At 37.3% G+C, this 23681-nt stretch overlaps 1 protein-coding gene across 10 annotated transcripts in view; it reads right to left on the reverse strand.

Moving 5' to 3' along the window:
* LOC117426626 (nck-associated protein 5-like) overlaps nt 1-23681 on the reverse strand; it is a 198279-nt gene that overhangs the window by 113826 nt on the left and 60772 nt on the right. For all 10 annotated transcript variants that reach the window (XR_009330599.1, XR_009330598.1, XR_009330597.1 and 7 more), the window contains one exon: nt 16958-17031. Coding sequence is in view for 6 of the 10 variants with exons in the window: in XM_034044399.3 (XP_033900290.3) it covers nt 16958-17031 (74 nt within the window). In the remaining 4 variants the exon portion in view is untranslated. The remainder of the gene's footprint in view (nt 1-16957; nt 17032-23681) is intronic.

Below are 23681 nucleotides of genomic sequence, written 5' to 3' on the forward strand. Positions count from 1 at the left end.
TCCTACGTTCATTACTTGATAGATATAGTCTTTCATCATAACCTGTACTCTGATCTGTTGAACTCATTCTGTGGAGCTCATTAAAGCGTGAAAAGCATACATTGCAGATTTCACCGTTCTGAAACACATGGCTGCACAAGCAGCCAGCCAGCCAGGTTTAGTGCCAGTACCGGGGAATCATTTCACGAGAAATGGTTTATATACAACCACAGCAATAGTGCTTCTGACACATTTCGCTTGAAATTAATCTTTATACACCAAGAGGACAAGGGGTTACAATATTTCAAGATGTAAAGGGATTCAACAACAGCATTTCTACAGAAACAGAAAATCTACAGCATTGCAGAAGAATATTTTGTCAATATCCATAATTTCAAAATGTTCAATCAGAATTCTAAGGTAAAACTATAAGTCAAGTACACATGCGTGCTTTCTTCAGTGCCTTCTTCACTTACATAGTTTTATCACAGGATATCTTTATCAAATGGGCAATTTGTGATAGCTCGGAAGGGCCTCAATCTGTTTTTGATATTCCATTATGTTTCTTTTAAAACGACCAGAACTAATGCTCATTGTCATTAATCTGTACACAATGTGGTGTATAGATGCTGATGGGTGTCATTTTATTGTTGGTTTCCTGGTTGTACATCATGTCCTACCACTGCACTAAATTCTGATTCTAATGCCATTGGGATGACTTTCGGCATAAAGTGCTTTAGACCTTGGGACGATATTAAATAGGCTTTCGTCCGGGGTCAAATGCTGCATCTGATCCAAACACTTTCTAATGCTAAAAAACAGGAGCCATGCTCTGTTGTGAAGAGGACAATAACACAATCTGCTTTGTGATCTCGGTCCCACAAGCTAATGCAATTATTTAACCACAGCAGAGCAGTACCAGCTGCATAATAACTGTTCTGTTATAATACACTCCTGTCATGTCACATTATGATCCATGTTTGATGAGCAGTCTGCCTACAAACGACGAGTGAATGCAGAAAACAAATCCTGCAGAAGTAACCCTGGATGTTAGATTCAGTCAATCAAATGAATTGGTCACGCAGCTGATTAGCAAATGCAGAAAAAGTCATGCAACATTGCAAAAAAAAATGCCCTATTCTTCTCTAAGCAGAGTTCTACTAAGTGAGGATTTATTAGAGTATAAAACCTAATGCATTCTTACATTACACTTTCTTATACACAATGCATAGTTATATTTATCTCTCTACTAGCTATTTATATATCACTGTTACTGACAGAGCTGCCAATAACACTTTTAAAAAAGTTTAAAAAGAAAGTTTTCACATATGTAACTCTCTCAGGGATCCCATGGGAGTACAAAAGAAAGAGATGTTTGATCTCCATAAGATTCCTTTACCACAAACAGCAGTATACACTCTTAGACAATCCTGCCAACGCAACGCATTGCTCATGTTTACTATGTAGAGACTATGTGATGGTGTGACAGGGTTGGCTGATGTGGTAACGTGAGGCCAGGAGCAGGAACTGAGATCCACAGACAAATTACTGCGGTGCAAAGCATTGTGACGCTGTTTTTATTAAAGACAAAAATAAAATAAAAGGTTTGAACAAAAAAAAAAAAAAAAAAAAAAAAAACTCTGACAAAACAAAAGTTTTAACCAAACAAAATCACAAACACTAAACCCCAGGTCAGGCTTGGCAATCGCCTGCAATGACCCAATAGTTTACTTTCAGTTTTGTTTCTTTCCTTTCCTTTCCTTTTCGTTTCGTTTCGTTTCGTATAGTTTCATTTCATTTCTCCTCCACTTGCTCTCGTTTCTCCTCCAAAACACCCACCTACTCTCCACCCCAAGCAGGGAAAACTGCAGGGTTTTTATACAGGTGACCATCTCCCGATTAGCAACAATTAATCAATGAATTAATTCGGGAGATGGTCACCTTCTGCACAAGGTTTTTAACGCTGCAAAATAATAACAAACATACGGCTTTGCCGTCCTATAAAATACACAAATACAAATTACACAGGGGCGGGGGTACCCCCTTCAAAAATAAACAATACATTTTAAATCACAAACAATAATAACACACTCAACTATTCGCCGTCCTTTATATACAAATAAATAAAATCATAATATAAACACAAAACAATACACAGGGGCGGAGGGGTACCCCGTTCTAAAATAAACAAATACATATTACTGCAGGGCTTTGCCCTGCCCCCTTTTCATGTAAAGGGCCCCTGGCCCTGTTATAGATGGTTTAAAGATAATATACAAATATACAATGAGGGAAACCATAACCACTGATTAATAAACCAGCTTCCCTCACTACAAACATTTTTTGCATCCATTTTGAGAATCTGAGCCTTGCCTGCTAAAACTCAAGTGATTGCTCTATAGCAGTAGTTCCCAACCTGTGGTCCGCACACCACTTGTGGCGGCTGTGAGTAAACTCCAGGTGGTCCGCAAACAACTCTGAAAATTCGGTTACGCTGTTCTTGCAAAAACCCATTTCTACACAATCACACGTTGTGCTACAGCAATATGTTTTACTAAGCAACACAACCAACAGATTTAACCACAGTATATATAATTATAAGAGATGCATGTAGTCTGTATTTTCCCCCATTATCGGTTTTCTTTTATACGGGTGTGTTTATACATTAATATATATATTACAGCTCCCTTTGATACAATACCAAGCATCGCCTTCAAAGCCGCCATGAAACAGCTTTCTAATATGAAACAAATACTAAGTAAACAACTATTACACATTATGAAGGCACATTTGTCAAATTACAAACTTCTTTTTTTTTTAGCCAGCATTATTTTTAAAAAATTAATAAATGACATCTAGCATTCATGTAAATACACATCTTTCTAATCCGTGATCATTCTACTGCTTGTTTTCACTGTTCAGGAAAAATAAAAATGTAATCTGGCTGCCCCAACCTTTTCTCTGCACTAAAAGTAAACCACTGTATTACATATTCTTATCTCGGTTGGAATAACTAAATTAAAATAAATCAATTAAAATAAAAAACATTAAAACTACAGTGTTGCCAGGGATATAGGAATACCCTATCATTGTCATGTTATTTGTTTTTGGAGAGGTGAGCTGCATATAGTAATGAAAGTTAATGTGAAACAAAAATTTTGTTGCTTGACTTGTGAACTGTACTGTAGTGTGAACGATCAATTTCAGCTCCATGTTATTATATGGGTTTATTCAGCCAGGTTTAATATCCCACAAGACTATATGCCGAAATGAAATTCTCTTAACACTACTTCTGGAAACAATGGCGGCGTTTACATGCATAAGTCATGACAGTTTACCTCACAAAGTGTTTCCCGTACTTTTCAAGAAATGCGTTGCTATGCAGTTCCGATTTAGGGGGAAAAAATCGGCCGTATCAATGCAGATTACTCAATTCATTGTCATTTAGGGGAGGGGATATTTAAATGTATGTGTCTGCTTATTAAGTAGGAAAGAAAAGAACGACTCTGAATATCATGAGGAGAGCTTCATGCGTTGCCATGAAGATAAAAACATGAATCCACGTGTTGTCGCACACATTCTGAATTACGCTGCACATTAGCTACTTGTTTGTCTGGTTACCTTTCCAACACACACATACACATACACACACACACACACTATATATAATTTCTAGTAAGTACAAGTTTTACTACTTAGAATTCATATTTGTGTGTGTGTGTGTTTGTGGAACATCTAAAAGATAAATTTCATTAACACTAGAATATATATATATATATATGGCAGCCATCAGTTATTTCATTTTGTACAAGGCATTCACCAGGGAAAATATCAGTGGAGAGATTTCATCTTGAAGCTGGCCACAGCGCTTCAGCAGAAACATTTCTATTAGAAAACTGCTAAGCTGCAGGCTGCAGCAGCTCAACCTGGATTCAGTGCTGCAAGTGACACAAACGCAAGAGAAATCATGTTACTTTCCGTGGCGGTTCTAGTGTTGAAGTAGTCCATCAATGTACATTTTGTGTGTGTGTGTGTGTGTGTGTGTGTGTGTGTGTGTATGTGTGTGTGTGTTTTGTACAGCCTTTCTGCTGGAGATTACGTGAGATTAAGTCAGAAGAACGGGATCTTGACTTCTGAAACCTCATCAGCCACAAGCACGATTCCTGCTCAGGTTTACATGGGTTTTTACAGCTATTTTTATCGTGAGAAAGCGATTGACCCTGCAGTTAAAGTCACGCTGCCAAAAGGACATCCTTTTGCTGTTTCACGATGTATTTGCGTGACAACGTCACACAGTCATGACTGTAGAGCCGATTTTCACATGCATGTAAACCAAGCCAATGTGTACAGGCAGTTCTTGACGTAGTCATATTTAACAAAAATGCAAAATCCTATGGACTGTGCGTAACATCTTGTACATTCTCCAATATTTTTTTTAATTTTTCAAATTGCTTCCCACCCACCTCGTCTTCATATTCCGGTCTGTTTTTTATATGTACATCGAGCAAAGTTGCCAACTTAGTGTGTGCAATAAGTTGTGTTCGAAATGGATACATGAATTTGGTACACAAGGTAATGGTTGTGGGGACATGCACTAGTATTTACATTTACTGGATCCGAGGACGACCCAAAGCCCCAGTGCATTATTTGTCAGGAGGTTTTGTCAAAGGAAACTCTTAAATCTGCAAAATTGGGACGCCAGTTATCTACAAAGCATTCATAATGGAAGAAATTTTTTTTTTTTTTTAAACAAAAGAAACAAGGAACTGCCATCAGCAACTTTCAATGTGCAAAATGACAACATTCCTTGATGAACTGGTAACGAAGATTCAAGCCCAGGAATCGCATGAAGTTAGGTATGTTATATAAATACTTTACTTTCTGCGTGTACTTATACATACACACATAAAAATGAGTTTCAAAATGCTGTTGTGAAAAAATACATGGCATGCGCTCCGTGGGAACAATCCAAACCCAGGAGGACCCTACAGTGAAAAAGTTTGGCAACCACTGCTCTAAAGGCAATGAGTTGTATTTAACTGATCTAAACAATTTTGGATCTCAGTACCGCCACCACTGAAATGGTTCACAGTGCAAATCTTTTAAAACGACACAAGTTTCCGATCTGAATTGAGTTGGTATTGAGATCCACCACTCTTTAATTAAGTCGACACCAATTGGTGGTGTCGGGTAATTTGTATTTATTTATTTTGAAACAGGTAAGATTCAGCTGGCTACAGTAGTTATTTGTATTGAGAGAGGATGAGACAGACAAACAGAACACCTGGATTTGCAGGACTTGACTGGCTTAAAAGATGCATGTTCATTATTTTAAACTAATACCACTGCTCAGTCAGGCACTACAGTGGTGAATAGTCACATATAACTTAAGGAGTAAGCTACACTGTTCAAACTCAGGCTGGCTAAACAGTAAACACTAAATCTTTGCTTATGATTTGCTGTCGTTCAGTGCTACATTTTCAGTATTATTTCTCAACAGCAATTTTTCATTAGATTTCTAGACTGCTAAACGTTCACATGGTCACCACAACTTAAATGAGAAAGGTTGGTGAAAGAGAGTGTTTAAGGTTTTTTCCTCTCTCAACAAAAGCAGAAGAGGAAAAGGATTAGGGATTGAGTCTCAACAAGGTGCTGCATTTCTGCTCCAAGGCTTTCTTCGTACAACAGGTAATAAAAAAAAACTTACAAGATATAATACAATAAACCGTGAGTGCAATTTCCAGGCTATACGTTCTAAACAATCACTTCTCTGATTATAGAAGCGATTTCAAGTGTGAAATCATAACACACTCTCTTTAACTTCTTTAACCAACAGCTGGTAGTTTACCACAAAAGCCGTTAAGTGCATTCCCTCTTAATATAAAGTGGAAAGTAGCTGTCTGTACTTGCCCAAACTAATGAATGTAACACTCAGCTTATAAATCAATTCAGTAAATCTTACATTGAAGTAAAGAGCTACTCGCTAGTTTCTTTCATAATGTCTGTGATTTTAGAAAGTAATACTATTTTGAGGAATTGGTTTCATTTTGTACTGATTTTACAATGGTTCCTGGTCGTTAGGATTCACGTGAGAAAGCATCACATGACTCCAAAGACACACCAAATGCTTGATGCTTGCAGGGGCTGTTGGGTAATGACTTGCCTGATTAACTACCACTTTCAGTAATCAGTCAGTCTGTCAAATAAACCATGTGATTATGCAATTCCCCTAATATACCAAGCAACCAGGAAGTGCTGCAAACTGGAACCAGTTCCTCAATAAGAATATCACATATTGGTTTCAATTAAGTGCAGCCTATTCTTAACCAAGAAAATTAGAAAAGCAAATGTTAGATTTTCGCTTAAAGTTAAATTTAGCAAATGTATTACACATTATATACAATGCTGGTGTGGACAAAATACCAGTACATAATCTCCCATGAATATCAATCACACATTACAGTAAATCACCTACTTTTGGAAATACTGCCATTAACCTGAGAATACTAATGATCAGTGCATTTTTTTTAAATGACCTTGTCTGATACTACATCACAGCTATAAACCATAATAAAGCCAATCCACCTTTATTGTAACAAAAAGAAAAATGCATGTCCTTCAAGGGCAAAGTTATAATAAAGGGTAATAGTACATACAGTATGCTAAACTCAAGAGAAATATCCATGAAGGGACCTTGGAGCCAAATCAGTAAAAAGCATCATTAACCCGTCCTGTTAACCTTCACCCAAATGAACATTAAAAAGTGATGCATGCTTATGGTGGCCAGCACAATATGCTATCAATAAAGTATGTCTGAACTCTGATATTGTATGGATCCCTTTCCTACAATGTATGACTGATAGATTTAAAAAAAAAAAAAAACATTAAAGTAACGTATATGTATGAAAATGTTAATAGCCTTGAGTGTATATGCAATCTATATGCAGTTATAGTGATGGCAAGCCTTCCCCATCAGTATCCAGCATTGATTTAAAGGACTACTGCATAGAAAGGCAGTTGAACAGGTTTGCACGTACAGTATTAGATTAGTTTCATATTATGGGCTTCTTCTCCCCTTTATCTACCTGATCAGTGTAGATGTGAATGAGGCTTGGTATTTGATTTAATGATATAAAGTGTGTGGAATAAAATTAAAAATACAGAATACCAGGATATTTCTTAAACTTGCTGCAGTAACAAACTTCCACTGAAACAAAAGTACACTCCAGTGACTTCAAACATGACTGAGTCCCACACTCTGAACTGTGGTGTTGGCTAGTACCATTGTATGTCTTTTGATTTAAAAGTTTACATATTTCCACATGTTAATATCCTAAAATTACATTATAGATCAAATATAGAAAACTATTTAAAAAAAAAAAAAATAAGGCAATGAACGAAGGAACGATTGCATGTGAGACAGCTGAGAAACATTTTGCAACACAACTCTTTACAGCTTATAAAATGTCAATGACCAGTAATACTGCTGGGAAAGAACTGTTGCTAACACTAAAAACGTACTTGTAACTCGTTTGTCATGACAAACTAGTTTCATAAATAGAGACACTTGATACCGTCTGAGTCTTTCCAATGGTGGCAGAAAGCACAGCCTTGTTTGGGGCCCATTGCCCCCAGTGGGACCATCCCTGCTCCTGCGTCATCCCTTCGAACATTCTTTTTAAACTGACTTTGACCCTGGCAGCTTTAATTTATTCAGAAAACTTGTGGTGTCTTTCCTGGACTCCCATCCCCCCATTTCCTCATTCTAGTCACAGTCACTCCAAATTGAATAGCTAACATGCTGCATGTTCAGGAAGGCTGGAAAGATAGAATCAGTAGGTTGACCATGGCTAACTGTGCTGCCATCCTGAAACACAGTGCAAGGGTAGGGAGGTAGGTCAACAGGGGGGTGAAATGCTATCCTGGTAGTTGCAAGCACAAGGAGATCACTGGCAGCTATTACATTTATTAGGACGTCCCCGACTGATGAGGATTTATGCATTCCACATGTTAGGAACAGAGTTCATGGTATTAGTCTGGAATCTGAGGAATCAATGCCTGGAGGTTTTAATTTGACACAAGAAAGAAATAAAAATAAAAAAAAACTGCCATCAGCTACTTGAGGAAATATGCAAGTGGACACATATAACAAAATGTGTCTAGACATGGCTCGTAAAGTATGTTGTTCTCTTAGTTCACTGTAACTCAAGGCACATTTTTGCTGACACATTTTTAGATCTGTATAACATTAGATTGGAAGGCATGATTCCCTTTCTGAATGACCTTTGACGTTTAGTTATTGAAGGTTTGCACATGCCTGCTGAGATGTTTTGATTATCATAACATTAGCCATAAATACATATACTTATCCAATATAGTTTTGTTAATGAAACCACAATAATTGAAAAAGGGTATTAAAATAATCCTTCCTTCTATAGGTACTCTAATTTTCCTCCCCGGGTTCCAATGCGGGTTACTAATCAATAGCTTGCTCGAAATCTCCTTCCCTGGCGACCGCATCTAAATATACAATTGAATGTTTGACATCTTAGTGAAGCTTAGCGTTATCAAATTAAAGAATTAGGTTGGAAGACATCCTATTTAATTTGTAAAAGGCATCGCTTTCACCCAGGAGCTGCTCAAGCATTAGAAGGCTGTGGCCGACGCCTGTCCACTGAACCCAGTTAACCCTTTCCCTCAGAAAGACAAAAGCAGCAGTGAAAAGTGGCTCCTCTGCAGACATGTAGCAGCTGTTTACAGTTACATCCCAGCAAAGAAAAGTCAGAATGTGTTGTGTCTTTTTGGATCAGAATCTCCTCCTCAGTGCTGTTGGGAGTATTGATGTATTTATTGCAGGCAAGCTGTTTTGCTGTCAGTCAGAAAAGCCATTGTGGGTTGCTATCTGGCAGTCAGACGGCTTCGTGTTCTCCAAACTAAAGTTTTGTGCTGCAAATCATCCATAACTTCAAACAATTGCTCTAGCAGAAGGCTGTGTGGTCCAGTGGTTAAAGAAAAGGGCTTATAACCAGCAGGTCCTCAGTTCAAATCCCACCTCAGCCACTGACTCATTGTGTGACTCTGAGCAAGTCACTTAACCTCCTTGTGCTCCGTCTTTCGGGTGAGACATAATTGTAAGTGACTCTGCAGCTGATACGTAGTTCATAAACCCTAGTTTCTGTATGTTGCCTTGGATAAAGGCGTCTGTTAAATAAACAAATAATAACATAAGAAACTAAGCCACGGAAACAAATATTTTTGACAAACACCTTTACTCTGATAATTTGCTTCTGAAAATAATAAACAATAAACAAAAAAGAAAAAAAACTGAACATAAATCACAAAATTATGTTACATTAAAAAAAAAAACAACATACAAATGTAATATCATTTTTTCACATAGGGCTACACAATGTATACGTCTCAACGGTTTGTCATTTTGTTTAAAATTCAGCAAAATGTGTAATAACAGCTAAACAAAATGTTCACTAAAATCCCCATGACCGTGTGTGGGATGCAGGGGCATGCACAAGCCACATATCCTGCAGCATATCATTCCGATATTGCAATCCTTAAGAGTAAGGCAAATTGTAGTTTTAGAATTTCCTTCTGGTGAGTGACATTGTCACTTTAAATGCAAATATGTAATTGCAAACAAGGGCCCCGTTACGGCTAAGAAATAAATAATAATAATAGTATGTATTACACTGAATATGTGAAGATGGGTGTGTTTAAAAGCAAAAAAAAGAAAGAAATACTATTATTATTATTATTATTATTATTATTATTATTATTATTATTATTATTATTATTATTATTTAGAGTTCCCATTTTAATTGTGGTACTCCAACTGGATTTAAAATAGTTTCCTCTATGTGTGCTATACATATACTGTATGTTCTAATATTGTTTTTTTGTTTAAAACAGGATTTACATTAAAAAAAAAGGAGGACCTGAACCAAACCAAATATAATGACAGGTTTGCAGCATATTCATGGATGCGCTGGAGAGCATCATTAACATCACTAAGGAGAAGAAGAAACTGAATTACAGAAAGCTAGAATGAACATGCAGGAACAGAAGTATTCCCCGTCTTGGCAGGCATTATCTCCAGGTCATGGACCAAGTTTGATCGGAGCACCCTTGGCTGCTTATCTAACCCAATGCGTTCATTGGCTACCGCTACTGCCTTAGAATTCTGCTGATTTATTTGTTTTTGCTTTATGGGTTCATCCAGGAGTGAACCAAACAAGGCTGCTTCAGATGCCTAGGAACAGCAGGGGTTCAGGCAATGCAGCGAGGAAATGCAATTAGGACACATCCAGAAATGACAGGTACTGTAATAACAAAATGAATTTGTTCTTTAAACAGAAAACAAAACAAAATGCCCTTACCGGTGAGTCACATTGAAGTCAAAAAAGTAGTCTATAGTTTCTGGTAACTTGAAACCACATTAGTTTAGTGCTGCAGAATGTTAAAATCGAGACGTTATCAGAGCAGACACTTCTTTATAAAAGCAAAACAATTAACAGACCAATGTAGCTGAAGCAATGGCAACACAATGGATCTGGAACAAATATTACTGATCCTGTAAAATATGGGCACTGAATTGGTACCATGCTACTACAATGGCTTACTGTGCATTGAGATTCTTTGTGTGATATTGCACTATATGAAAACATGACCACTGCGATACCCTTCTACCCTGTATCTGCCCTTGTACGTGGGATTGGTTTGATTGCAGGTTAGTTGGGTGATTCTCAATTTTAATGTGTTTAAATTACATAGGATTTCTATTTTAATCATAGAATGAATGAAATCATACAGTGCAGGATCACATACTGCTTTCCATTTAGAAACACATCAACACATTAGCACACCAATCCATAATAACAAAGCTCAGCTTCAAACTTAACATCGATGCTGAAATAGCAGCTCAGTTCGGGTGTCTGAACATTTAATAATTACAGTATCTGGCGTGTTTAGTGTGAACCAGCATTGTAAAATAACAATAACAATCTTGAAATCTTACATCTCAACATAAATTTCCTAAGGCTTAAGTGCAGTGCATGTGTTCTCTCTCTCTTTACAAATTGATTCAATGTGGGAAAGCTACTGGAGGTATAAAGTTACATTTCATAGTAATGAAAAGATTATTTGTTCATGTTGAGTCAAATTACAGAACATTTGTAGTGTTCTCCCTGACGACATTCATCTCTTTAGACAGTAGATACACAACCAAGGTGCTGTTGCTATAGACATTGGCACTGAAATTAAGACATATATGAATTTAGTTTATCTTTTCCCCCAATATTATTTGGCATGCATTTTTAATATGTTTTTGCTTTCCAGGTAGATACAGTGATTTACTGTTTCAATTGCTGCTCCAGAAGTGACAGGGCCCTACTGCTCTTGTACTGCCCAAGGCGCTACACAGATTCCAGCCCTGCGTGGGCCCTGATGGACCAGAATGGGACTCCTCCATGCGTCCAGACCTTTGCAGAGCTCCCAGGGAGCTGCAGTTGTACACATAGTCTGTCCATTCTCCCCTTTGACTCAGCCAGTGTGTTGAGTCAAGACCTACAGATAATAACCATCTGCACTGTACAGATGGGATCAGGTAAGCCCAGCCTCACAACTTCCTTCACTGTGAGAGAGATCAGCCACTGATGCAGTCAGAGAGAGCATCTGGGTCCCCTTGCGGAGGTCCACTCTTAAACAAAATAAAAAGAACTACAATATATTTTGAGTCAAGAGAGTGATTATAAATCTAGGTCCTCCTGCCACAGCTGCTATTCACAGAGGGATGGCTACCTCGTTCTCGGCCCGTCATGCTTTTTAGTGTCCAAAAACATCCACATGTCCCACAAGTCATCTATAGGGCTGCCTGCTGGAGCTGCAGTTATTGAAATTTATACTCTTGTGTGTTATTAGCCTTTGGAGAGTCATGAATTCAGGTGGAGGAAAAAAACTCTTTAGAATACTGTTGTTGCCCGTGCATGTGTGATTATATTAAATAGCCATTGAGGTCATTTCTCTCAAATTGCAGGATAGCACAATGTTTTACCTGACCTGAGAGGAAAGGCATGTTGATACATTTTTGTACATATGTAAGCTTACGTTCTGTAGTGATGAATGGTGGAACATCACTCTGACATAATAAATCAACGGACGTTCGAAGTTCTGAGTATAATAGGAAACGTTTTTATCGTTGGTAAGAAATTATGTGTATGAAGTAACTTGGGCTTCACCCAGACCCCCTGAATGCACCAGCAGCTGAACTATAACAAGGCCAGTTGAGTGACTTGGAGTGAAATTTCTTTTCAACTTCCATCAAGTTCATTATTCAAAAATCATAAATGGACAGATTTCACAAACACTGTTCATACAGTCTCACTTTCCATCCATTAGTGCAAGCAAAAGACTATCTAATCTTCCAACAGGCTGAAGTAGAACATCTGCTATTTGGTTTAGTCTTCAAAGACACATTAAAAGACAATGTTTTTTTTCATTTTTTTTATTCCTCTGATATTTAACTGATGGCAGACTGGTATCTTAAACAATAGTATTTTACTCCAGTAGTATTTCTGAAACTTACATTAATTTGCATATAGAAGACACCCTACTCAAACAGGCAGCATGTCCTGTCTTACTGTATTATTAAGTCATTGTTCACTAGTGTAAGTTCTTACCGTTGTCTAGGGAAAGCAAATCAACAGCTTGGTATGGTATACCATGCAATGGTGCATGCATCTGCTTAGCAACAGAAAAAACAAATTTCATATAAATAGTGCTCTCTGATGAGGAACAGCTGTATGATTCAATTTTTAAGATACAATATATACAAACGACTCCAGAAGCTGAGTTCAGAGTGGAGATCCTACAAGGTCGACAGTGTCAAAGGTCCCAAGTTCTCTCCCTCATTTACATGTACATCTCAGAGTAAAAAGGGTCCTCACTGCTCACTGGGGACTAATTTGTGGAGCGTGAAAACTAAGTTGCCATTCTTAACCTCTGCCTAAATTCCATTAAGAATTCCTCATTTAGAATATCCAGTGAAGCCAATTAAAGCTTCCCATAGGAGACCGTGGAAAGGCAATCTTGTTTTCTGATCTGAACCAGCTTATTATTCAGCAACAACTCACTCGCAAACTGTATCCCACCAGACTGCTTGTACAGCAATTCATTGATCGTTTCACCATATTAGCATGAAGCATCTCTGATATCTTACAGTGCAAGCTGAATTTCTTGCATTCGGTGTACCTCTTGATACTCTTTGTCTGATATTTAATACAATTGCAATACCTTTTACAGAAGCAGAACACAGGCTCCAAAACAACATCCATTAAACATGCTTGGATCTGAATGTGGAAATACCACACTAATCGTATGACCTGTTTGCTGGTCACGTCTAGAGCCAGCTACTGTAGCATACAAAATCAAAGCATAACCTAATGGTTAAAAAAAAAACAACAACTTTACTTCAGAATCGGAATCCAGATATTTCTCCTTAATGCAAAACCACTGACGTCATGACAAAGAAACAGACACGTTAACTCTTGACAATCGATGAATCAAGCAGCTGTCATGACTTTTGACGTTTGAGACCAACAAACAAGACACCTGACAGCTTTCGGTTGTTGTGTGACAGCTGTTGTGTCTAGGGGGGGGGGGGGGGGGGGAATCTCGTTTACAGTTCCAAAGAGAGGACCGTTCTTCTCAATAACTCAAAATACAGACAGCTATTTAAAATGAATTCTTAAATTGTTGATTTTAATACATTATTGAACCATTTGATTAACTGAAACAAAACGGCAGCCACTACTACAGAAGAGGACCGAGGACTCTATTTGGTTACCAACTGAGTGAAATTACCAAGTTTCTGAGAATGCATTGTTAGTCCACTCTGCTTTTATTCGTTATTAATTATCTTGTACCTACATATAGGAAAACATCTGTAAGAATGAGCAAATTCATTAAAATGAAGAACTCTTTTTTTATCAGCTGTGTTATCTTCATAGAAACAATGTTTTAAATTCACTAGCTTAGAGTTACTATTTACCAGACTAAACCTTCCTGGGAAAAGAGCAACATTTACCTCCTCTATGATTATTTTTAACTTTAGGAATAATAAGGAAATAGCAGATCTGATCTGGTTACCACCCTCCATTCAGGGGTAGGCTTGAGCACTGAGAAAAGGAATGCGGTTGTCCCGTCACACAGTTGTAGGTTCTCAAGCTTTGTACTTGTTGTAGTAATTTTGTGGAAATCTAGAATAGTTATCCTTATAAACCATTTATTTTCAAGATGATCTGCTTGTGCACTGTAGGTACTGATGAGCATGTACTGTGTTCAGTAGCACTTACTGGAAGTACAAAAACAGTTGGAACTCCTAAATATATCCTCAGATTATTGTTAACTGGGTTATTTGAAGCACCTCCTAAAATTGAAATTTCACTGGCGCATACTCAAAGCTACAACAGTATTGCAACGTAACACTAGTTAACAGCATACAAGACAACACAGACAGTGTGTTGATACCCTAATTTGATGGAATGCTTTTCATTTATGAGAGGGTGTTTAGTTTTTCATGAGGTGCAGATGGATTTCCCACTTTATAACAAGACCTCTCTACATTGTTGAATGGGAGGGCTACATCTTCAGAGTATGTGCCTGTGGGGTTTCTATGAGCTAGACTAGAGTAAACCAAAGACAATCTGTCATGGTCAAGTTCAATGTCCGCTGACCCAATGGGTTAGACTGATGGCGGTCACAAATCACGGCCATAATAAAGTCCACTGCTGATTTATAAGGACATCTGTCTCACTATAGACACTGCAGTCCCACCCTTATATATTGGCCATTATGCTTGTGATCCATAGAGCTCTGCAAAGATATATCAGCTGATTTATACAATTCACAAATCAATTCTAAACAGAGGTAAAAACATCTATCTCTGTTATGGAGCTGCATGACATCACATTCTTTTTTTTTTTTTAAGTAGACCTTTCGGTTTTATACAAGTGCCTTTATTCATGAGGTAGTGTTGGCTTTGACTTTGCAGATCACTGCTATAAACCATCAACCAATTGTCCTGTTGACATTTTATTATTTAACACTGTAAAAATGATATACAGCCACTGCTTTTTAAAGAGTGGGCCTTTTCATCAACAAACACACTGACAACGCCCATGTCTCATTTAATTTCTGGAGCCCTATGTCAGCCCCCATATTTAATTTCAAGCATTTACCAACAATGTTGCTTTTAGGAAATGTATGGTATGTAATGCTCACCTGTTTGGAAACACTAAACCTATTAAAGCTAGTCTACCTAGTAATTTAAAACAGAGGTGCTATATAAGAGCCATATTATTATTATTAGTAGTAGTAGTAGTGGTAGTGGTAGTAGTAGTACTATAGTATTTTTAATTGTATATTTATTTACAGAGGGAATTCCAAACCAATCCTACCTACAGTACATACATACATTAATACATACATAAATAAAAAAGCAGTAACCTGCTATTTGTAGATGGAGGGTGATTGAAATCTTATGTGTGCTTAATGCAGAAGGGACCAGAGTTAGTGATTCATTTGCTAATACTTCACTGTAAATGCGCTGCGTATGTATCTGCAGTGTGGCTAACATTCAAATGGCAGTCCCTTCAAAGGAAACGTGAGTGCCCTTGTTTATGAACTGGATGGGCGTGTAAATCAGGGACAGGATAACAATCTCGACCTCCACGGGGCCCTGACGGCCTGGCAATCCTGCACAGTATTGGGGTCGCACTCTCTGTGAGAATGGGAGGAGAGGCATTCATTAGCGGGAAGGGAAGGGAGAAGAATAACAATCTGTCCCCGACAAACCTCTTCCCAGCTCCCTACTGATTAGGAGCTGGCACTAGCGTACTAGTTATTGAGAGACAAAACCATGCTTACTGTACGAGGGGAGAGAAGTAAAAAGTTAATAATATCATCAAAAAGGGAAGGAAACTGTGCTGGCTATTTGAACTTATGTCTGATATTATTATTAAAGACATTTGTATGAAGTACCTTCCAGGATAAGCAAAAAATCATTTTTTCATTTACAATGGTACCCATTCACAGGTGCTGTAGAGTAGGTACTCATAATGTGAGGGGAAAAAATGCTGCAATTCCTCCAATTAGCATAATCCAAAATCAAATATATACGGTTTTCTCCAAATGAAAATGGCACACATTAATTGTAAATACGGCTTGTACATTAATGCTCCATATGTATGGTTTTTGAAAGGTGATCAAATTAAACACTCAGCAAACTGAACCTGCTGATCTATCCATAGGGCAGGTATAGTCAGAAGCATTCTCCACTGCTCCAACCATGTACATATCAAGACTGACCTAGAGACCCTCAACGGAGAACAAAGGTCAGCTTCTCTTTTCAACAGAGACTGCCTACTGTGCTAAAATGTGCAGATAAGCAAGGCAGTGTTGTGAAACAGGCAATGGTGGGAATTAAATCAGACCACCACAAAACCCACAACAAACAAAGCAAGTCATGCACAAGTGAAAGATGAGGCTTTGAATGATGCATTCATAACTTTAAACACTCGTACAATCTGAATAACACCAAGGAAACTTCCTAGCCCAGTCGACACACACTCCGGACATATGTCTTTTGTGACACAAGTTTCTTCTGGTTGATCCCATTTTCTATGGTTAATAGCAAACAAAAGCTGTCCTTTATCTGTCCTTCAAGGTGTAGTGTGCCATATGGTTTTATATTCTATAAATCCCTTTTTTAATCAGTTAACATTCATTCTTCCCTGAGTTACAGTAGAAATAACAGAAGACCTTGACTATTTCCTGCATTCTTCCTTTCAGATATTCTGTGCTATTTAAAAATGACATAAATGAAGTCACTGTACATGCCTGCAGTGCTGCTGTATATTTTTATGTCCTTCAGTTAAAAATGTGAATGTAAAAACAGAGCTTGACTTGCCTTCGCACACTCCTGCGCTCCTCCTCCAGCTGTTTCAACAGTTCCTCTATGCACTTATTGGAATCCATGTGCTCCTGTAAAAAAGAAGCAAAAATGTCATCAGCACAGACTGGTTTCATGTTAAAACACGGTTGGACCTAAGCTGTCATAAGACCTTAAGAACATAAATGTTGAGAACAAACAAGAATCTTTGCCCATCAGCTATTGCAGCACATCAGCCCCAGGGCAGTGTATCATTGTTTGTTGATTGGTCCCAGTGATTTACATGACTACACACTGTAAACAATCCACATGTATTATCTGCATTTTAAAGTTTGAAGGTTTGTTGTTTTGCAATCTCTCTATTACAATTAATATGCACATTTCCGCTAGCTGGATTCTTAAATCGTGTTTGCTTGGATACATGTGCAGGCTTTCTTATAGAGTGCAAAAGACTAGGCTACAAGAAACGTTTATTATAAAAAGCCTGTCTTAATTGCCATGCTAATTAAGACAAACTGATATTGTAATTAGGAACTACTGCAAGGTATAAGCAAATCACACACACACACACACACACACACACACACACACACACACACACTCTTACACTCTTACACAAGTCCCACAATAAAATCGGAAGATGTGAAGAAGACCTCATATATCTCAGACTGTAATGCTAACACACAGGCAGATTAAAACAAACTAGAGAATCGTAAACTGACATCTGCTTGCTACAGTGGTCCAATCTTACACCTGAGAGCTGATTGTAAAAAAAAAAAAATACTTATATATACTTACAAAGCAGTAAGACAGCTCCTTACAAGGGAAAAGCTTTCTCAAGATCAAAAATATCAAAAGAAAAAGCTTGTTTGTTGGCAGCTACACAAATGTACTGCAGTGCTAATCTATTCTGTTCAATCAACAACATGTTTCATTACATCATACTCTTCTTGTCATGAGTTATCAACAGGAAGGACAAAAATGAAAGTGACATAATAAACAAATAGTGTGATTCATATTTGATACAATATGTAACCGTGTAAATGTATAGTAATAGTAAAGTACTTTATTATTATTATTTTATTTAGCAGACGCCTTTATCCAAGGCAACTTACAGAGACTAGGGTGTGTAAGTCACTTACAACTATGTCTCATCTGAAAGACGGAGCACAAGGAGTTTAAGTGACTTGCTCAGGGTCACACAATGAGTCAGTGGCTGAAGTAGGATTTGAACCAGGGACCTCCTGGTTGCAAGCCCATTTCTTTAACCACTGGACCACACAACATTAATAAATTAAATTAAAAACATTATTTTAGCTGATGTGTGCTGTCAAAAGCATTTTCTATATGAAATGCTCTACTATCTATGGTTAATGGTACATGACCCTCCAGAAAGAAATGTATAACTAATCAAAAATAATGTTTAAGTTGAAAACAAATATGTGTGTTCAAGTCAGCAGGCAAGGTATTCAGATGAAGAGTCCTAAAGGTATTAGAACACACTGGAAAAATGTATGCTAAATATAGGATTGGAAACATGTAGAGCTGTAATGCAAATATTAGCTTATCTGCTCACTAAAAGTCTATGTGGTCAAACTCTCCAGGCAAAAAATGTCAGGGCTGTTCAAGTCACGGACGCAATGCAATACTGTTGTGTTGTTTTCCATTAACACTGCAAAGTTCTAATGCACATTTCCTTAAGGCACATATGTTTTAGAGATATTAAAATAAAAGCTGTGATAGCAGTGATTACCTATAAAAAATGAGTAGCCAAACTATTTTAGTTTGCTGTAGAATATGATAGTGTTCTAGTAGTATACTTCAGTAAATTATATAATATAAGTTAGGCTCTACTATAGAATATAGTATTTTTGGTAGCACTTTGGATTACAGTGCACAAATAACCATACCAATACCAATTTTATGGTAGTAATCCAATTTTACTGGGTAAATACCAATTATTTTCTGTTCTTTCATTGTAAATACTGTTGGAATAGACTAGAATACTGTAACTGAATAACTGGTTATTTATTTGTTGCCTGTTTCTCATTGCAATCAGTAACTGCATTAATGAGGATAGGCAACATCAAATTGTTAATTGTAATTATAGCAGGAAACAAGCCAATGTCCATTTAACTACCTGTTTATTCCGACAGTAGATACAATGAAAGAACAGAAAACAATTGGTATTTACCCAATAAAACTAGATTATTACCATAAAATTACACAGCGATTACATGGTTATTTGTGCACTGTAATCCAAAGTGCTACTGTATTTTTTAATATGGCCACTGTGTTTCACTGTATTATTAATCACATTTTAAAACAGACAACTCCAGTGTATTTTCTGTCTGATTTCCCTTGATACAGAAAGCAATCCTAAAGACCTATCTAATGTCTGCCAATGAATGTGATCTATCACTGCATCACCCTTTCAGAACAGATATTCTCTGAGTTGTAAGTTTTGTCCATGATATGTATTAACACAATATAATTTGGTGTAGAAATAGATATGTTGACATACAATAGTTGCATTCTTGACATATATATATTGTTTTACACTTATCTGCAATGAAGATTATCATTAAATGGCAAAGCCAATGGAGATTTTCTACCATATAGAGCATTACTAAAAAGTTCACAGATGTACTTTACTTAGTGGCATTGAGAATTTTGGTTTATATGAAGTGTATCTAATTACTGTGTATTTACATAGTAGTTACATAGTAAATACATGGGTACTTACACATAATTACAATGCTATTATGCATATTTACAATGTACTTAATTTGTAAATCTTTTGCATGCTTTCACTATGCTTTAAAAGCCTACAATATCTGAGAAGAGTTTTAACAGTAATTATTGTGTGATTTTATTTATTCACCCAAAAACAAAAACAAAATGAAATTCAGAAGGCACGTGTGAGAAATCATTAGATTTAACGCAGGTAGCGTTTTTAAGTGCCCTATTTAAATTCCAGTCAACTCAGCAACATTTGCATCAAATTCATTTGTTTCAGAACTCAACATGGATCAGTTAACTTGTCTCCTGATGAAATTATACATTTTGAGTATGTGCCATTCAGCTGTAATTGTGTCACTTCCGTGGGTGTATAATTCATTGTTTAAATGCTTTTGGGAAACATGACAAAGAGTATTTACCAGGCCAGTGCCTGTACTAAAATATATACCAGGGTTTTTAAGCCTTTTCGTGTTGTGCCAAAAAATAAAAAAAAGCATGCTTTATTTCTGTTCTATGTGCAATAAACTATACAGTAATTCAATCACATGTATAGGCCAAAATAACATTTTAGAACCTCAATTAGTATAAAATCCATACATAGACATCAAATATACTGACATAAATATACTTTTCTAAATAGACACCTCATGCAAATGGTAAACCACACAATATGTGCAATTCATATATACAGTCTGTGTTATCAAAAGTGCATTCTGGGTTTTGTTGGTATTGGATTTGAAATGAATTGTTCTCAAGCCTTCATCAAGACCTGGTTTTCAAAAGGCCACCACTTAAGTAACAGCTGAGGCTTAACTATGGACCACTTCATATACAATAGCCATTGTTCAGCAAGCACAAAAAAACAATCTATGTGTAAGGATTGATCTAACAGTAAAAAAAAAACTCATTACAGTTTGCAATCACCATGGCTTTCCTCATGATATAAAAACTGAACTTTACATAAAAGGTTCATACTGGAAGAATGAGTAAAAAAAATAATACTTCCACCCCAAAGGACAGTTCTTTTATGTATAGCTACGGACAAATTCATATTCTTATAATATACCAGCCATCCTCGCAGCACAAAAGGCTTTATTATCGAATAGTATTGACAAAGACACCAGCTAGACAGGGAAAGATTTCAAGAGCGGAAAAAGGCATTTTGCAGCTCTTTCAGTTTCTCGCTATGGCTTCCAAATCCAAGCACTAAAGCAGCGGGATTAGGTTCTTGTCTGCACTGGAAATTACTCACAACCCCCTGAAATGGAAGCAGTTATCACATTTTTCTTAAATCTCTGGAACTGCAATATTTGGACCCAGCCTATAGGCACTGTGATGTATCAAGCTGTCCCAAGTGCCAGCTGAGGAGAACGGATGTCAGCGAGGTCCAGCTGAGGTGCCAGCAGAGGCCCCTTCAGAGCACCATTAAGGGCAAGGAAAGTTGCCAAAACTAAATTTACCGTACCAGCAACAAACTGCAATCAATATGTCCAACCAAGAAAATGGAATCTGAGTAATTCTCTCAGCTTTGTTTTCTGCACACATGGCTTGACTGAAGGGTACTTAACTATAAAAGGATTAGATCAGATGTACCTCCTTTGTTCCTCTTCCCTCAGTTTTAAAATATCACAACACCCCAGCAACATGCCTTCCCTCTCACACTGTCACGCCTTGTTTATTTGAAAAAAGAAGCTTCTAAAAGTCATCAATAGACAGTCTTCTTTTAGAATAATTTTCTCCATGTTCTATACTTCCTGACCCTCATAAAAACACATACCACTTTTTAACAGTCAAATAGAAGCCTTTTCGTTGACACAGTACCAATGTAATCAACTCATGATTTTGAGAGTGTTGCATCACAGGTTAGTATTACCAACAAACACATTTAATATTTTACATTCATTAGATTTTTAATATAATTCTGAAGATATTTGCTCTGCGCAAATTAGATTTGTGTTGGATTATTTTAAACAGGCTCTCTTCAACTGTATACAACAGTCTGAGACATTTGAAACCCATCCAATAAAGTAAAGCGGTTTAGTCCATTTTTTTGTCTTCTGAGACAATGAAAGGCTACAGTCCAGCACAGTACAAACCAGGTAATAGAAATGTAAGTACTGGTTTCATTATTGTTTTCAAGTGTTTGAATTTAAAGTGGATTCCTATTGATCCCCTGAACTGTAACCTTTTACTGCACACCGCAGAGAAAATGAAAAAAACCACAGGCTGAGTTTCTAAATCTTTATATCTTGTGAAAGGATCAATGGCATGTGTAGGTGGATGTTTTTTAATCTGTTTCTAGCCTTAAGACTGCTCTGAAGGACCCGTGGCCATCCAATCATTTTGAGACTGCCTACACTGCTGTTAACTTCTCTTCGAACCTGTGGGACCTACAGTACAGTGCAAAAGCCAGGCCTCTCCCCACCACACCACCCAGCCCCCTCTGTGGTATAATCTAGGTCTCTGAATATGTTGTCTTAGCACAGTAAAGAAAATAAAAAAGGACTACTGCCTTAAAATCCTCCCCCACCACCACCCCCCCCCCCCCCGCCCCGCCCAAGCATGCTGCTGAGCACTATATAATGTTTTCACAAGGGTGTCCTTTCTGTCATTTTAACAACGTGTGCAAGCTGTAAAGAAAAATTTAAACTTGTTTCTCTGTGTTGCTTTGCATTTTCTCCAACGTAGTTCTCTAATAAGATAACTTACAGTAGGGCCTCAGTCAAGCCAAATTATATTCTGATTTTGTCAGAACTCATATGCTAAATAGACCATGAACCACTGTACTGAACCAATAGCATGGGGACATGGGGACACTGTCCTCTCCACGTTGTCAACATACGCTACTGATAATTCAAACAGGTTTTCAATTCCACTACCATTATAATAAGGAATATGACTTTTAATAAAATAAGTACTGTGCCTACTATAGGACTATTCTGGTCACAAGAAGCCTATGAAGAAGACCTACTGGTCCTTAGACAAATGTTATCCTTGGACAAATATAGCCTCCCAGACTTCACATTCTCTGTAATAATATTGTCTTTTTATTATATACTGTACAGTAATGTATTTACATGATTCCCTTTCTTTCCTGTGTCTCCCTCCTTATCTGCTGCCATTGCCAGTCGTTACAAGGAGGAACGGGTTCAAATCAAAAGCTCTAGTCCTGTCGAGCTGATATTGTACTTTTGGTACACAGCTATGGAAGATTATTAGAAGAGTTGATTTAAAAATATATTGCTGATGTTTTAAAAAGCTTGACCCCATTTAATACTGTACGAGGACTGGGCACCAGTAGTGGTGCACAGTGTGATCTCCTAATCTTTATCACATTTTAAAATGAACTGCTGTCCCCCACTGCTACAACCTACCACCACTAATGCAGGTACCTCAAGTCATCCCATCACTGAGATTCAGTCAAACTATTTTATTTTCACTGAAACAGACCAATACAATTAGCACTTGGTGAAAATCCAACCTGCTTGACACTGTTCTGGTATATACAGCTAGCTCACTACCTGCATTATTTTGTGTAGGTATAAGATCATGTTTATTTTGATATTAATGAAAATATTTAGCTTTTTATACGCAACAGCTGCTGGTTGAGTTGACTATTCCAACCGCTGTGTTTCCTACAGTATAAATGACATGATTACAATATATGACTCCCCTATGAATCAGACTACAAGCAATTAGAGCTGCAAGCTAAATATATCAGTTTAAATAAATGTTCCCATTTAAATTTACAGTTTTTGTTGTCCTTTATCCTGGTGAGTCCAACATACAGTACTTGGCATAAAATAACATTTTACAAACTGACAAGGCTTGAACTATGCATTTCCTATGTGATCTTCCTCCCAAGTGGAAGCAGAAGCCATACAGTTGCACTCTGCCCTGTGAAAGCACATGGCTGGACTAGCTGATCGCACTGTGGCTCTGTCAGGAGAGGTCACAGGCAAGGTCATGACCCCTTTAAGTCCTTTGTTCTAAGCCAGTA

Source organism: Acipenser ruthenus, chromosome 11 (assembly GCF_902713425.1).
Source record: "Acipenser ruthenus chromosome 11, fAciRut3.2 maternal haplotype, whole genome shotgun sequence".
Classification (NCBI taxonomy): Eukaryota; Metazoa; Chordata; class Actinopteri; order Acipenseriformes; family Acipenseridae; genus Acipenser; species Acipenser ruthenus.